At 36.1% G+C, this 17,745-nt stretch overlaps 4 protein-coding genes across 4 annotated transcripts; 2 read left to right on the top strand and 2 right to left on the bottom strand.

Moving 5' to 3' along the window:
- Window positions 1–600: 600 nt before the first annotated feature.
- Window positions 601–2,761, bottom strand: LOC125607201. The gene is made up of 3 exons (XM_048777051.1): window positions 2,569–2,761; window positions 1,242–2,508; window positions 601–1,168 (listed from the first exon to the last, which is right to left on the bottom strand). The coding sequence occupies exons 1-3, from the start codon at window positions 2,759–2,761 to the stop codon at window positions 601–603; spliced, it is 2,028 nt and encodes a 675-aa protein (XP_048633008.1).
- Window positions 2,762–4,691: 1,930 nt separating this feature from the next.
- On the top strand, window positions 4,692–5,825 carry LOC106442538 (putative F-box protein At3g22650). The gene has a single exon (XM_022716760.2). The coding sequence runs from the start codon at window positions 4,692–4,694 to the stop codon at window positions 5,823–5,825; it is 1,134 nt and encodes a 377-aa protein (XP_022572481.2).
- Window positions 5,826–11,216: 5,391 nt separating this feature from the next.
- Window positions 11,217–12,480, bottom strand: LOC125607200 (probable splicing factor 3A subunit 1). Its single transcript, XM_048777050.1, has 2 exons — window positions 11,539–12,480; window positions 11,217–11,444 (listed from the first exon to the last, which is right to left on the bottom strand). Exons 1-2 carry the CDS (start codon window positions 12,478–12,480, stop codon window positions 11,217–11,219), a joined length of 1,170 nt encoding a protein of 389 aa, XP_048633007.1.
- Window positions 12,481–12,666: 186 nt separating this feature from the next.
- LOC125607104 lies at window positions 12,667–13,368 on the top strand. Its single transcript, XM_048776808.1, has 3 exons — window positions 12,667–12,760; window positions 12,827–12,916; window positions 13,015–13,368. Exons 1-3 carry the CDS (start codon window positions 12,713–12,715, stop codon window positions 13,360–13,362), a joined length of 486 nt encoding a protein of 161 aa, XP_048632765.1. The 5' UTR covers window positions 12,667–12,712; the 3' UTR covers window positions 13,363–13,368.
- Window positions 13,369–17,745: the final 4,377 nt, after the last annotated feature.

Genomic DNA, 17,745 nt, shown 5'->3' with positions numbered 1-17,745 from the left:
AACTTGAGAAAATCAGCTTAAATAAACTTCATGAGGCTCAAATTTCATCAGCTCCTCAACATTCTTCACAACGTTAATCTTCTTATACAAAACACCTTTCATTGCCTCCATGGCCTAAATACTCTATTATAAAAATCTCTTATGCTTCATAGTCACTATTTCAGGATTGAAAAACAAATGAATGACTAAATATTACCGTAAAATTCCCGATATTGAAGGAGACAAAAGAAAGCAGATTATCATATAGACGTTTTTAACAATGGCCAAGTTCACCGTTACCGTCACCTTTTCTTCTCGACGTTGGCTCACTCAGTAATCGTTGCTGATAACCTTACCACCTATGTTGCACCGGGACGGATACGGGGACGGATACGGGGACGGATACGGGGGCGGGGACGGGGACGGGAAACGGCTAAATCTAAAATTTATGGATACGGGTACGGCATGGGTACGTCTATATATATATATATATATATAAATAAATATGTATATATAAATATTAAAACCAAAGCATAAATCTCATATAAAATAAAACACCATAATAATATCTTAAATAAAATAAAACATCACTATAATATCTTAAGTAAAATAAAAAATAAACTAATCATCGATCAATCCATTCTCCAATTCTGGTTCATCTAGTGAAAGACTTGCAAACTCCAAATATCCCATATCTTCCATAGAATCAAAATCATCTCCACCAACATCCCACATCTTTGTCTTTTCTTTTTCGTATTGCTCGGAGTTCCTTGATAAGAAACGCAAATTGTTGTGGATAAAAACTAGATCTTGAGCACGACTTGGATTCAACTTATTCCTTCTAAGTGAATGAATGAATGAGTAAGTACTCCAGTTACGCTCAGCACATGAAGATGAACTAGGCTGTCCAAGCAACTTAAAAGCCAAAGTCGGTAGGAAAGGAGTTTGAGCACCAAAGTTAGCCCACCATTTCTTGGGTTCCATAGTAAACATCACCGAAATGCATGTTAAATCCTCAAAAGGACCAGTTCTCATGGAGAATAAAGCATATTCATCCATAACCTTAAGATGATCATCAATACTCGGAAACAATCTTCTAAAACACTTCATTCTCTCATTTGAGACATCTGGATCTCTATGTGGACCAAGTCTTGTAGAATCTTCACTTAGCCATTCATCACTATAAAATCTACAATGAAAAAGATGTCTTATATGAGGCAATGAAACAAAAAGAAAAAAACATATATTTTAAAATCAATTACCTTGGATTTAAAGAGTGAGCTAGACAATGCAGAGGAGTGTTGTTTTTTGTCCAGCGATCCACTAAAATCTCATGAACAACTGTGTAGAAAGAGCTAACTTCAATCACTGGACGTTTCTCTTTCTTATAGATCTCAGACTTCACCTTCTCAATCATGGAATCCCACATCTCATATACCAAATGAAGACATGGTTTGTCAGTGTCACAAAACCTTATCATCTCATATATTGGTCTTGTGAAATCAATAATGTATGACACTTGCTCCCACCAATCATCACTAAGAATCTTGCCCTTCACAAAGGTTGCTTTCCCCACATCATCTTCTCTATAAGTAGACCACTCCTCACTTATGACCATAGCTTCAAGGCCTCTTTTGACAAGCTTCAATCTCTTAAGCATCACAATGATAGAGGCAAAACGTGTATCAGCAACTGCAAGCAATTTAAGAGGAGAGAACTTACTAAAGATAGCTAGTCTCATGTTGTGGTTCATGATGAAATGTTTTATTGCAAGTGCATCTCCATGAACATCAGTTATCCAATTGCATTCTTCATATGTTGAAGCATTCTTCTCCACATTCTTTGCTGCACAAATGTTCTTCAAAGCAAGATTGAGGGTGTGAACCACACATGGTGTCCAATAAATATGAGGAAACGTACTTTCAATAATCTCTCCAGCAGCCTTACAATTTGCTGCATTATCAGTGATGATTTGCACAACGTTTTGATGACCCACTTCATTGATAACCTCTTTCATCAGACCAGAGATGAAGAATCTATCTTTCACTTCTCCAAAACAGTTCACAGCCTTGAGGAATATAGGACCACTTCCAGAAGTAGCAATGAAATTAATCAAAGGTTTTCTAGTAGGATCGCTCCAACCATCTGACACAATCGTCACCCCTCTTTCTTTCCATGTTGACTTAAATGGAACCAATAATCTTTCAACATTGTTTCTCTCTTTCTGAAGCAGCGTAGTTCTAAGCTTATTGTAACCAGGAGGCACATAACCATCAATCTTGTTTTCAGCAGCAAACTGGTAAGACCTATGATAATGTGGGTTTCTTGCAAGGTTAAACGGTAGACCTCCACTGTAGAACATTCTTGCAATTTCTTGATCCAGTTGATCCCTGACTTCAATACCAAAAGATCTAACAATTGCAGAATCAGCAGCCTTTCTTTTCTTTGAAGCATGATCCGTTTCATTATTTTCACAAGGTAAAGGAAGCGCTCGAGAACCACTCTCGTTTTTCTTCTTCTCAAACTCATCTTCCAACTTCTACATGTCAAATTTTTGACTCCTTGTTGCTTTCTTACATATAGCAATACCTTGGTTTTTAATTCCAAGTAGATGAGCTCTAATTCTGAAATACGAGCCTTGTCGATCTTCGTTGCAAATATTGCACTTAAATTTCCAAGTGCCTCCTTTTGCTCCTGATTTCTCTAATTTAGTCACGTAGTTCCATAATGGAGCTTCTTCAGAAGCATTGTCAACACTATCACTTGCTCCTTGAGAAGTCATGATTAACCTGAAAAAAAAAACACACGTGAGAATCTTGTATATAGATCAAACAGAAACAATACACATACGTAGCATGAAACAAAAAAAAAACAGAGTTTTGTTTTCCTGCACCGCACGTATACTTTTACTACAAGCTAAAATCACAGATACGTACGTGGTGAAACAAACCATAGCAAACCAATACTATCTAATACTATCTACTTTTACGTGAGAATTGACAAACCAAAAAACAGGATTTGTAATCATACTTAATGTGTTTCCTTTGACGTGAATCAATTGAGAGAAAGAAGATGAAGTGAATAACTGAATAAGAAGTTGTTTAAGTTTAAGAGATGATGATAAACTTTGTAACCCTAATTGTTTATATAAGTACGTGTTTCCTTTTTTCAATTGTTTTACAAAACTAAAAAACATCAAAAAAAAGGTAAATAATCAATTTTTTACAAAACTATACGGACTTTACATAAGAAACGTTTAGGAAACGTCCCCGGAACCTAACCAAGCCGTCCCCAAAAATCTCTGCCGTCCCCACCTCTTCTGAAACGTTTTGGAAACGTCCCCACGCCGTCCCCGCGCCGTCCCCGTCCCGGAAACGCAGCTGGTACGGGAGACGTCAAGCATATGCCGTCCCGGTGCTTCATAGCTTACCACTTTATCAGATGAACCCGGCCCAGATACCATAAACCCATCCCTTACCGTAACCGTTTCAGGACCAGAATTAATGTAAACCGATATCACTATACGACGAATTTAGTGAACTTTCATCTGAAGATCAATCGTCATTTCCGTGTGACCATCCTGATCCTTTAGCCAAACTACATGATATTCTCCAGCAGAAGAAAAGACGACATGTAAATTGATATCACACTATTTTTATGAGTTTTACCATTTGTTATTCGTATATTTTATTCATTTTAGGATGCAATTAGATGTATATACTGTATTGCATTTGGTAGGGGTTAAAATGCACACTTGAGAAGTTTGAGGCGAAATCGTGGGGTTACCTTTGCAAATTAAAAAGTTTGTGCCAATTTGAAGACCATCAAGAGACGGCGGACCAAAGTTGCAAATTTGAAATATTTGCCTGGGCTAAATTGCACAATTGGAACTTTGGGTTTGATTTGCGGGGGAATTTCTGCACATTCCAAAGTCTGGGTCTCGAACTGAAAGTAAGCAAAAGGTCAGGGAGTGGTTTTGCAAATACTCCAAATTCCACCATTGTAGCGTTTAATTGTTCTCCTCGCCAGATTTGGTTGACGACGATTCCGGCGGCTACGATGGAGCAGAGACACGACGGTGAGGTTCCTGGCGCATACCAGAGCACGCCACAATGAAGACGGAGTTTGTGGTGGCTGAGCAATTACCGATTGCGATGAATGAGAATTGAAGATTGGAGAGCTTCACTGCGGGTTACGGACGCGACTTAGAGCAACCCGCGAGTTACGTACAGATCCATCTCAATCCAGGTAAACTCAAAAGCGATCTTAAAAGCCAAGCCATCCCTGGGTACTCATTGATCTGGCTCCTCATGTGGAAAACAACGACCAAGCTTTTGGTTCAGCTCCTCTCTACTTTTGATTGTGCTAAAGATAGCTATGAAGATGTCGAATGGATTGATTCTTTGTTGGGATGAAGTTGTCAGCTTACGTGTCTTAACCAAATACTGAGTTGTATAAATGAAATGTTTTGGTTGGTTTTACAAGCTTTTTCAGTTAATGACATGTAAGTCTCTCAAGACTCTAAAAGTCTGATGTGTCAACACTTAGAGAGAACCTTCTGCTATTATTGTGTTAATTTGCTTTTTATTTCAGCAATTTTAAGATTAAGGGTATTATAGAAATTTAAGTTCGAAAGGCTATATATACAAAATGTTCACAAAACCTAAATTAGATTTGATCTTCGACTACCTAATAGTTTTCCAAATATTTCCATGGCTTCTTCAAAGTTGTCAAAGCGTTCATCGGTGCTACCTTTCGAGTTAGTAGAAGAGATACTTTACAGGATTCCACACGGATCTTTGGTACGATTTAAATCCATTTGCAAACAATGGTATTCTCTTTTTAACGACAAGAGATTCATCTACAAACACTTGGATCTCTCCCGGGAACAATTCATACAACTGGCGCATCACAATGAATCAGTTAACCTCTTCAATCTTGAGACCCAAGCTCCCTCACGTTTTCAAGGTACACCTGAAATTAGTCGAATGATTCACTGCGACGGTTTATTGCTATGTCAATGTATTGAAGGAGATACTAGTAAGCTTGTAATTTGGAATCCGGTTTTGAGGAGATTCTATTGGATTGAACCCTCGAGACATTTCGAAAGGTATAGTATCGTCTATGGTTTTGGATACGACAATGTATCTCGTGAAAACTACAAGATCATGAGGTTTAATGTTATGAAAAATTCAGGTCTCGAGATATATGAGTGCAAGTCTAAACTCTGGAGAAGTGTTGATGCTGCTCTTGATTCGTGTGTAAAGCTTTGGTCTCCTCATTATCAATCTTTGTCGATGAATGGAAACATGTACTGGATTGCTCATAGGAAGAAGGGTAATTTGGAAACCGAAATCTTCGTCCAAAGTTTTGATTTCACTGCAGAGACATTCAAAGACATAGGCTGTGGTGTTCCCTTTGAAACTGAATGTACCTCTCTGTGTCGTGCTAGTACATTAGTCCTCTCAAGTTTTGGAGGAGATAGGCTTTCTTTACTACATCAGCATAAACGTGAGAACATTGAATTGTGGACTACAAACAAGGTGACTGATGAGGTTGTTTGTTGGAGTAAGTATTTAAACGTTACTGGCCCTGATCTCCCGATATTACATTATGCGCCATATTACAATTTCCCTACATACTTCATCGACCACAAGACCAGTACTATCATTGCATGGTGCGGGGAATTCAATGCCACGAAGAACTATATTGACGTCATCATTTACGAAATAAGTGATGGTGAGATTAAAAAACAAGTTGTGGAGGCAGCAGGACATGGGTTGGGTTATAGCTGTCACAACCTTTGCTATGTGTATGTTCCAAGTCTGGTTCGTCTTCCAGAATAATAAGAGTAGTTCATGATCCAGCGCACATTTATAGTTTTCAGGGCTTTTGTGTTTTCCTTTTTGTTTCCTGTGCTAAAATCCCATCTCCAACGATCAGATTTCAGCATCTATTTGGATTTTAGACAAAAGTATTTGTATAAATCTCGATGGAGCTGGTAACATTTTTAAAGATCTGGCTTACCTCTTTAGACTTCGAACGAAAACAATATGAAGCGGTGAGTGTTTTCGCTCGGCATCAAAATAGTGCCTTCTTGTTGTGTTGTGTGTTTATGCTTGGTACATGTATGATAGCGAAACAAATCAGACTTTATAACCACAAGGTTCCTAAGGAGCCTAAACTTGCAGGTTTTTGTGTCTTCAGTGTTTTATCTCTTCTCTATATCTTTCTGCCTTTTGATTATACTTGAAAATTTTGAAAGCTCATGTCATGTGACCCAGTCTCAAATTATCTAAAGTATATGTGTGACAAGAACTGTATTCTTAAAAATTATGCATAACGATTTTAAATTAATATAAATCAAAACAGTTAATTAATTCTATAAAATTTAACAAACTTATGTATTATCAACTGATTGAATAATATTTGTATCACCATTGTTGATATAATTTATTTTATAGACACATGTTTAATTTACGATGCACGACTATATATTATGCTCGTTATAAAACCCCAAATATTTACTAATATTTTATATTTTAATATATAAAACTCTTATAATTATTACTTGTGTATCTACATCTATATTTATAAGCAAAAATCAGAAGAAAAAAAGTTATGAACTTTTTTTAACACTTGAAATTCATCGATTGTTTGTCAAAGGATTACAAACTAGAATTGAACCACAAAGAGAGTACAATGATCGTCTCCAATCCTAATACAGAAACTGAAATTTTACCAAGATCCATTGCTAATACCATGCTAAGAATAATCCAAGCTTTTCTAAAGATGGTCATGACTCATGAGGAATTCACGCACAATAAACGGTGAAGACATGCAGCAACACAGACAAAAAGTTATGAATTTATGTTAAGAGTAAATTTCTGCCGGATTGTTGGTGATGCTATGGAAACAAGAAGTAAGCATTAAAGACAAAAATCAATGATCAAAGGTAATATTTATTGATCTTTAGATCGGAAACTACAACGTTTACGTCTAGTAATGGTAGTTCTAGCCGCCTAACATTCTAGTTGAAGTCTTGAGTAGTCGATCCCTTATTCTTGGGTTTAGGAACATTTTTTATAGGTCATCATTAGTCAAAAATTAGGTGAGATCATTCTATATTCTGAAATATGGAAATGTTTTATTTTTATAAATGGCAGTTACACTCTTTCACTGTCTTACTTTGGAAACAGGAGAAAAAATCGGCTCAAAGGAAAGAGGGGGAGGAACCCTCACGGCACCAAAGAGAGAGCCGGAGACAAACAAAAACATATGTTTTGTTCTTTTAGAGAAAAGGCAAAAAAATTCCGTGAGAGAGAAACATTGAATAAAATATAATTTCTGGTGGTCAATAATAGGCATGGGACTTTTATCCGAAATCTCGATTCAATCAGAGATTCGATCCGGATCCGATCCGAAAATCCGGATATCCGGAAGTACCGAATCCGGATCCGGATAGTAAAATGTTGGATCCGTCAAAGCCGGATCCGTATCCCGATATCTTGATTTTTAGTCCGAATATCCGGACGTGTAAGTTTTATTAATAACTATTTCAAAAATAGTAATATCTATATAAAAACTAACTTTATTTAATATATTTTCATTTTTATAATAATATATATAAATTTTATATAAATTTTGTAATATTATACATAGAAATAATCAAAAACACTATAATTTTTTTTAAATTATCTTTAATATTTTATTATATTAATATTATTTATTTATTTATTTTAAGGATCTAAATCCGGATCCTTATATCCGCCGGATATTATAATTTTTAGAAGGATATCCGACACCCGGATATCCGAGAACCTCGGATCCGGATAAGGATAGTAAAATTATGGATCCGACGGATAAAGATCCGGATCCAGATAACTTAAAATTGTCCAGATACCCGATCCGTCCCAGGCCTAGTCAATAATAAAAGATATGGTAACTAAATAATTAAAAAAAATAAACGCATTTAATAATTAATTTTTGTTGAGATATTATAAAAACATATGTTTAATATTTTTTAAGAGAACCAACTTAAAAAAAGGGAAAATTGGAAAAAAGAGACACTTTCAACTTGGATTTGTCACTCTAAAACTTTATCTACATTTTTTGTCTCATTAGGACTTTAATTTTTGTAAATACCCTTATACCCCCAAATTAATCTAAATTAAATTTTATTTATTAAATTTAGATATTTTAATTAGATTTTTATAAAGTTAAAAAAGGTAAAATAGATAAAAGGTAAATACACATCACTAAACCTAATTACCATCTATCATCTTCTCCGCCGATCTCCTTTCCTTTCTTCAATGACGATTTCACCTCCTTCATCGGCTAAAACCCATAGTCTATGTTCTATGTTTCTTCTTCTCTATTTCTTATTCTCTGTTTCTTCTTCTGTACTCTCTGTTTCGTCGTCCTCGTTTGCTCGTCGTCGTCGGCTCAGTTCTTTGTTTCCTCATTAGTTTCATCAAATCCTACGATTTCTCACAAACGGTATGTGTTAATTTGATTTTTGCTCTAATCTCGTTTTCATGTTCCTCCTTTTCCTTGTCAGACACGAATTAGGGAACTGAAGATTTGTTCTTCGTCTACGGTTTCGTGGGACAGTCTTCTTCTTCCTCTACGTGTTTCTTTGGACGGTCACCATTTGACATTGACTGGCTATATATGTAATTCAACAGTTTGGCATGGCTCTTCTTGGATGTATCCACAAACAGCTCACTACTCTACACGGAGGTAATCCTAGTCACGGTAAACTAATCTCCTCTTGTACGAAGAGGTGGGTTGACCTATGTGGATAATAATGACAGGAGTTTGATCCTAGTCACAGTAAGCTTGTGGTGGACTTTGCGGTGAGCAGAGAACAAACGAACGAGAAGGGAGAGAAAATGTACATTCAGACAAGAATGGCAGAGTATGCAGAAGAGTTGTGGGAGTTGCTGGAAAAAAAAAGACAACACCTTTGTTTACATGTGTGGTCTCAAGGGTATGGAGAAGGGTATCGATGAGATCATGATATCACTTGCTGCCAAAGATGGTTGGGGGATTTTAAACAGGGATCGATTGGTTGGAGTACAAGAAGCAATTAAAGAGGAGTGAGCAGAGGAATGTGGAAGTCTACTAGGCAAGCTTGTGATGGATTTTGTTACTATTTTATTCTGTAGATAAAGGAGCTGATGCCATTGTCAATTATTCATTCTTTGCATCTTTCATTTTTTCTTGCAACAATATTGTAATATGTTTTTATTGGAATACATACCAGCATCTCGCTACAAACAATATCATAGTACATAAGAATTTGACATTTGAAAAGTGGCAAGTTCTAGTGGACACAAATCGGCTGCAGTTCATGAATTGGGATTTGGCAAATTATAAAACTTAATTGTTCTAAGCAAACTACTTTCTATTCTTCAGTCAAGAACTTTGAATTGAGATCAAAAAATTTTAAAGTGAGATTGTAATAGATTAATAGAAAACAGTGGCATCACAACACCTTTTCCTTTGGTGCCATTTTCTTGATTCTCGCAACAAAGAGGATGCTGGTTGCTGATGTGGAAGGGTAGAAGCGCACTGTTTTTGGAGTGCATCCACTTCTACATGGCCATTTCAGTCTCATGTAGCTCTGCATTGTCACCATCACTCACTTTCATGTTACTTTGTAAGGTCTACGGGAAGTCCACTGCTTGAATGTTTCTTCATCACATGCCCACCTGGATAATGAACTCTTTAGTAAAAAGTGTTTCTTGCTGTACAAGGTAGGTTTGTGGTAGGTGGAAGTGAGATAGTAGTTATATCAGCAAGGAAAAATCGACTTCACCGAGATCATATTTTTGAACCATGCTCTGCAGACAGAGAGGCCATGCCCTTAACACCCAATAGGTCTAGCATCATACAAAGTTTAGCACCTTATAAATAGACGCATTTCTATCTGAGACAAAAGCTAGGTCTTGACAATCAGCAATAACCCCTTTCAACTGTCTGAAGAACCACCCACATGAATCATTCATTCTCTGAATCAACAACCCAAATGCAATCGAATACAAATTAGAGTTACCATCTACAGCAGTAGCAACAAGTAGAACTCCTTTGTATTTATTTTTCAGAAAAGTTCCATCAACAACAATCACCTTTCGCATTGCATTGTAGAATGTGGAGAAAATATTTTCAAATATATTTTGAGAGATTTATGGTAGATTTAGTTTAGATTTATGAAACTTTTTTAACCAAATATGGAAGTTTCCATATTTTCACGATTTGCCTATAATATATACACTACCTAAGCAGAATACCGTATAGTAGGTGAGAAATGTATTCTTCCTGTAGGCGTCATATAAGGTAAAAGGTAGGACAAGTTATGTCACGTAATATAACCAACTTATATCATTGAGTTGTGGCTATATATCGTTATCAAACTGTAGGTAGACCGAAGATATCTTTCTTGATTATAACGTAACTGATTCTATCTAAGTTAGAATATACAAGAAATGTTAGTTTACGGTATATACCCTTGATATATCTATGTTTAAAACATAAAATCGGATATATAAACTAGGTAGATTACCAGAATGAGTTTTCTAATTGTAGCTAGAAGATAAAATAAAATATGATTCCATTTTTTTTTTTAAAAAGTTTAAACATATATATTGTCATACTTATGTTTCCAACGGTTTTCATATTTTTTTACATTTTTAAAATTTAATTTACTATTTTTCTCATTAAAGAAGGGTAAAACATGTCCAAAATTATCAAAAGTATGAGAAGTCTTATTGTGACAAACAAAAGTTCAAAGTGTCTCATTTTTCCAATTCTCCCATAAAAATCATACATGAAAAAGTAATGTGACTCTATTTTAATAGATGATAGATTGATTTTTAGGTTAAACCATGGCAGTTGCACAAAAAAAAGAGGTTAAACCATAGCAAAACCAAACCTATTATAGCGTTGGTGAAAACAAAAGTTATAAGGTTTTAAAAAGATGGATTAATGTTTGGTTGAACTCCATATGCAATCCATTCGCATTACATATAAGAAATGTAGTACTTCTTTTCATACTTTGTTATCAAACTGAAACGGCAGGGGTATCACACACATATTAACGACGTCTTTTGGGAAAAGAAAAGAGAACTTTTATAACCGAGTAAGAAAATGAAATGCCTTCTTCTAGAGTTAAGAGATTTGAGAAGCCTTTCTCTGCACACACACAAGCCTTCTCCATCTATCGATCTTTGTCCTCACAGAGACAGTGTTAGGATGTCTCCATCTCCCACATTGTAATGTGCAAGTGTCATGTTGTCGTCCTTCAAAACCCCCGATTTTCCACTTAACTTGTGTTTGTCCGCTGGAATTTGGATCACTTCAGCTATTCTCTGCTTCAACGATGCAAGATTTACGGACAACGAGGACACCTTGATCTCAACGGCTTGTCGGTTTGGAAAAGAAACCGTAAGTGAAGACGGACCCTGGGATATATATGTGTAAAACAATAAGTTGGATACAAAGTCGAGAGGAAGAATGAAGAAAAAAGACATCATAAGAGTGTGTAGAAAGCATTACCTGATGTTGAGCGAGAAATTGGGTTTCTGGAACCAGAAGTGAGACGTCAAGCTTTTGTCTCTTAGGATCTGGTCCTTGAGGTGGTAGCAGCTCTTGAACCTCCTTCATAGCAAATGGTTTGGATGTAGCCTCATGCCAATCAATCATTGCCCTCTCCCCTTGCTCCAGCCATTTACGCACCTTGATAGGATCATCCAGTTGAATACGTTGTAAGAAACCTTTCTGGATGGCCTCTGTGTATTCGGCACTCTTATACAGCTGTTCTATGGTATCTTTGGGGGGCTTGAACAGTCTCTCATAGGCACGTTGAAACTCATTGTAAAAAGGGTACCAGCTATGTGATGGATTAAGAAACTCAAGCTGGGTCACATTCCCTTTCAAAGCCCACACAAAGTAATACCCATACCACAGGGAAAATTGAGCTGTGACCTTAATGGTATCGAGCTGCTTCAATGTCATCCCTTGAGGAAGTCTGAACTGCAGAAGGTTAGGCAGAGGCAGGATCTGAGTGTTAGGGGTATCGAACACAGGAGGAGGTTGTGCCCGAGCTTTGAGTTGACTTTTATTCCCAAAAGAGTAGTAGGCAAGGCTGCGCTGGTAGAATGCGTGACACACATCTGAAGCATCCCTAAGAAAATTAAACCTTGTATCACTCACTTGAGTGTCTCTGAGGTGCATCTCAAGGTCCAGCCCTTTTACAGAAACAAGACAAGCTACTCTCGCAGCAAGAGTAATAGCTGGGACTTGTGCAGGTGTATTAATGATTGTGAGATCCTTGGTGTGATCATCATGTTCAATATTCACAGCAGCACCCTCCACCACAGCTCCTCCACCAGCAGAGTATTTAGAAAGCATGTAGCTGTAATATGCATGACAAGGATCTGTTTTGCTTCTCAGGAAATTGTATCTAACATCGCTGGGCATGATCTCACTCTTATCCATCTTATTTCTGGAAAGGAAACTTGCTGTTTTCTCCACAATAGTTTTCAATATCTAAGTTTCGATTTTCTTTTATATAATAATTAATTAATTATTTTTGTATAAACGTCTGTTTTTGTTTTTTTGTTGATAGTGTGGAAATGAGTCGCATTATCCTGCATTATGTGATGATTTTTGCAAATGGAACAATCCAGATTTGGTTTCCTCTAATGACGATCTAACTTGCTTTCATGAGATGAATAGCATAAAGCGCTGCAAAGAAGCATGGAAGTATTACGATGAGGTAGTTATATGCGGTGTTTATATTTGACAGAGTTTTGTTATTGGTACTGAGTAAGTGATTGTCTAGGTACTGAACTTCCTCAAGGAAAAGGAATCTGGGTTATCCCCCAGTGATTTGTATGATGTAAAGGGTGGCGTAAATTATGCATTTGATGAGGTACGATCTTGATCTTCTTCTTCTTCTTTTCTTTTTTTTAACAAGTTTTTTCATTGTTTTCTAATGATACTAGTGTCTTTGTTTATTTCCGTTTTCAGCTTCGGGGTGTGATTTCATATCTGAAATGGGTCCATGTCCATTTGTGTTTCAATGGTGAACTGGCTCCTTTGCTCAATTATCCTTTCAAATCTCTGCATGTTCAATTTGAACAACTCTTAGGCGCGCTCCCTTCTCCCGGGGTTCCATTGGAAGATAATTTTGGAGTAGGAATGATCAAAAAATATCGGCTGGATTTGATGTTGGAGCGGAACACCTTTAACAGTAGATTGATTTATGACAGGGATTCTTTAAAGAAACCCCCTCCCTCAAAAGAAGAGAGACAAGAGTCGATGCAACTTCGTCGCGTTGTGGAAGCCCAGTTACTGGCCCACTACTGCAGGCCATAAAATCAAATGACTTGTTGCGCTTGCGCTTGTCAAAATACTAGGACGTGACTCGTAATCATCATATGAACAATAGGAACGGATAGGAAATGAATGAGTAAGAATAAAATTTTGGGAATGATAATTTTTTTATCAAAATTAATGAAAAATAGATTTGTTCTATAATTCTCTACGAACAAAGGAATGAAGGAAAATGAAAAGAAAAATCTATTCTTCATAAATGGTAAAAAACTTAAGGAATACTAGGTGACCGGTCCGCACCTTGTACGGGCATAAGAACATGACCGGTCCGCACCATGTGTTCCCTCTCGGCCCGCACCTCACGAGAAGGAACACAGTAACGCCAATATGAAGAGGCAGATATTATGTGTATGTATAATTGCAACGTCACAAAATATTTTGTATGTTTACGAAGATACTTTCATTCAAAAAATGGAATAAAGTGTATAGTTTTAGAAGTAACAGATTTTATATTATCATTAATTAGAATTGTATTGTACATGTGTCGTAATTCTTTATTTTAGGTGAATAATATTATTTTTCTATAAATAATAAACAAACATTTATGTAGATATATTAAAAGAAAATATAATAAAAATCAAAATATTATCCATAAATAACATAAATTATGAAGTACATTTCTCGATAAAGTAGATATAGGCGAATTTATTCTGTTAATTGATGTACAATTATGGTTTTATCAACGAATTTATTCTGTTAATTGATGTACAATTGTGGTTTTAATTGATGTACAAGTGTGGTTTTATCAACGAATTTATTCTGTTAATAATAAACAAACATTTCTCGATAAACATTCAAGTCCAATCAACGAATTTATTCTGTTAATTGATGTACAATTATATTGCATAAAAGTACCTCGTCATAGAGTTCAGCAGTAGAATGACGCACAATTTGTTGAGCATTAGCATCAAACAAAAGAAAATTAGCCTCACCGCTATCGTCCTTGACATGGGCAATTAATTTGAGCATGTACAGAAATATTAATAAACATCACAGACTATTTCAATGACGATTTACCCAACTCATCTATTTGTATATCTAACCCGCACAATACCTGGAAATGACATCACTGTGTTCTTTGTCACACGTATTGCAGAAGAACAAGGGTCGGCCATTAGCATCAACATTGGTTGTAGGCATGATTTTTTTGTTGTGGTATTTGCAACTTAAATATTGCCAGCCACGTTCAGTATTTGTTGATATAGTCCCCAGAGTGACAAAAGTGTCAACCTATTCGTCAATAACAATATGTTAAAAGCATTGATAACACATGGAGTATACACATGTGTAAAAAAATTGAGATCAAAGAGTGTAGTCTATATACCAGAGTACTGTCAATGATCTCTCTGATGGTTAGCCTCTCATTAAGAACAAAAAACCTGGCACGAATAGAAGTAGCAGTACTAACAGACCATTGGCTACTATCGTCAAGAACAAGTGAATCATCAGGAAGACTGCCATCACAAATAATCACACATAATTTAAAAACCCGTCGGTGAAAATGAAATGATCAAATTAAAATAAACATCTATGTATATTGAACTCCTCCATAGGTCTGGAACGTAAGACGCAGGACACGTACCTTGATTTGAACTCCTCAATAAAATCAAGTGTTGGGTTGAGCAGAATATGAGTTGAATTATACCCGCTAGATATGGAGTAAGCACATACAAAGTATATTGATCTTATTAATATGTTATGCTCGCAATCATTTTACACAAATTGAAACAATATTATATACCTTTCCTCTCTTTAACAGAACAGAATCTGATAACACAAATAATCATGGTCGACATGTTACTCCTACTGTAATCGTATACTTGTTTAGCATAACAACCCCACAGAGTACACATCATCTTCACATTACTGTATAATATAAACTTAAGTTAAATACAGTTAATAGAGGTTTAGCTAGCAAAGTATAACTAAGATTAAAAACAAAGTCTTACTTTGCGTCACGCAGCTTAACCAAGAGCCTCATGTTGTCTTTTCCTTTTATTATTTTGTTTTCCAGAGACCCGAAGTTAACTATTTGGCCAACCACATCTACATAACAAAAATAAGTGTCAAATCAGAAACAAGTAACTACAAAGTAAAAGAGTCTTTAACTGCGTAAGAAACTAACTCACCAACCAAACAACTATGATCCATATTCCCACCAAGAATATCAGAGAAGTCCGGGAAATACTTTTCGGGAACTGCACTTGGAAAATCATCAGCTTTTCCAACAAAAGTTGTTAGAAAGAAGCCAATTTTGTAAGGATGTGGCGTTGTACGGTATTCACCAGTTGCATCATACACTTTGAACAACTGGAGGACAATCGCATCTCCCTCGCATAGCTTGTCATCGAATTTTTTGATGAGTTGTTCACCAACTGAAGCATGAATTCTTGTCCCCTGGTCACCAAAATGATATGAGTTTTAGTCACGCAGAACAAGTATATAAATGATGTTTCCAAACAAATTTGTGTGATGTATACTTACTTCTTTATCAACAACCATCATTTCAATGGTGTTTCCTGATTCTTTGTTATAGTTTCTCCACAAGCGAACAATCCTAACTTTAATACGTGACGTATCTTTACGGGATTTTAATTCTCTCACATAAGAAACAATATTTTTTTTGGCTCGCACCGTTGCCATTGTTCTTGTTAGAGCTGAATGTTTGTATTTTAACCATTCGGGTTTCTCATATATATATTAAGCCGATTTATTTATCATATTAATGACCCTAATAAAGATTGAAATCGTTTAAAGAAAGATTTTAATTGTGTATTGTCATAAATTGATTTGCATATGATATGATTTTAACTTGCGCAAGTAATGTAATAAATACGAAAACAACTTGCGCAAGTAATTGATTGGAATAATAAGGAAAGTTATTAATATGCAAATTAGTTTACAATCTTGCGCAAGTTATCTAATTATATGGGCTTAACATCTATCGACAATATATTAGCCCTTTTGTAAATAGGCTATTCACATTTTTTCCCATAATTAAACTAAAAGCAAACTTGAAAATCCAAAAACCAACAGACCGGAAACCGCAAGGAATGAAACTGACTGACTAAATTAGTAATGTGAACCTCTAAATCGAATAGCAATTAGCGATGCAACAGACTATCGGAATTAGTAATGTGAAGCTCTAAATCGTGCTAATGAAACAAAAAAACCAAACTTGAAAATCTCAAGAGAGGACTGTCTAAATGCTTGTTGAGTTATTAAGGAGAAGATAATCTTACAGTCCTGATTCAGAGACTGAAGTCGAATGCAAGTTTCTTGTAAATGTTAGTTGTCTCTTCTTGTTCCATCAGTAGACAGTTCGCGTAACACACCTCTGGTCGTGGCAATTGTCTTGTTTAAGAGAATCGGGACCTCAAAAGCAAGAAGGTTAATCAGTCAATTAGATACAAAGATTCTAAATGTTAATAAGCAGATCGTAGTTTATAGCTTAACATATGTCGAATCCAATCAGAGAAATCAAACAATCTTTGTATCATAGCTTAAAAGTCGAATCCAATTAGAGAAACCAAAAAAATCTTCGCCAATTAGCTTAAAAGTCGAATTCAATCAGAGAAACCAAAAAAACCGTAAATTCCGAGAGTATCGACAAACTACACCTCGTCTGGTTATCGTCGATGTTCGGATGGATATGATTGAAGTAGCAGAGTAGGGAGAAGTAAACTCATCTGGTCGGACTGTCTTCATTGGATCGAAACCATATAGAACTTCCATTGATACGCGATTGAAAAAAAAAAGAAGAAAAAATTCATGACATACGACGGCGTTTTAGTAAACGCGGAGGGGAGTGAAAAAAATAAATGAAAAAGAAAAATTAAAAAAAACAGCCAATAGAATTATAACGTTTTTTCTGAAAAGCTCTATATGAGTGACACCTCAGCATAAATCACTAAAGTAACTTCTCTTTTAATGTATAGGGGGATTAACAAACATAGTGTTCCTCCTCGTTCCCTAGGTCACCAGTCACACCTTATATCTCTCTCTCTGCCGTTATTTCCAACTTTGATGTTTTTTTTCTTTTTGAGTCGCTTTTAATGGGATGATAGACTTGATAGAATTCTAACTTTGGTATTCTCATTTCGTTAAAAAATCTACACTCTGCTATCGAAATATGATGAGACCTGATGAGTTTGTCAGCAACTCCTACTTTTTTTTTCTTTTTTTTTGCCGAGTGTACCCACAGAATTGAGTTAATAATGGCTAAGAACATGCCTGTAGCCATAAAGAGATAGTTCCGCTAGGATGTGATTGTAAGGCTCCGACCCGTCCACGGCTAATGGGCCACCCACGCCCGCTCTCTCGGCCCGTGGGCCCCATCCCGTCTGACGGTCGGTTCGTTAATTT

The sequence above is a fragment of the Brassica napus genome, chromosome A3 (genome assembly GCF_020379485.1).
Source record: "Brassica napus cultivar Da-Ae chromosome A3, Da-Ae, whole genome shotgun sequence".
In the NCBI taxonomy this organism is placed as follows: domain Eukaryota; kingdom Viridiplantae; phylum Streptophyta; class Magnoliopsida; order Brassicales; family Brassicaceae; genus Brassica; species Brassica napus.
The sequence above is the reverse complement of the archived record's forward strand: the minus strand, read 5'-3'. Positions and strand labels throughout refer to the sequence as shown.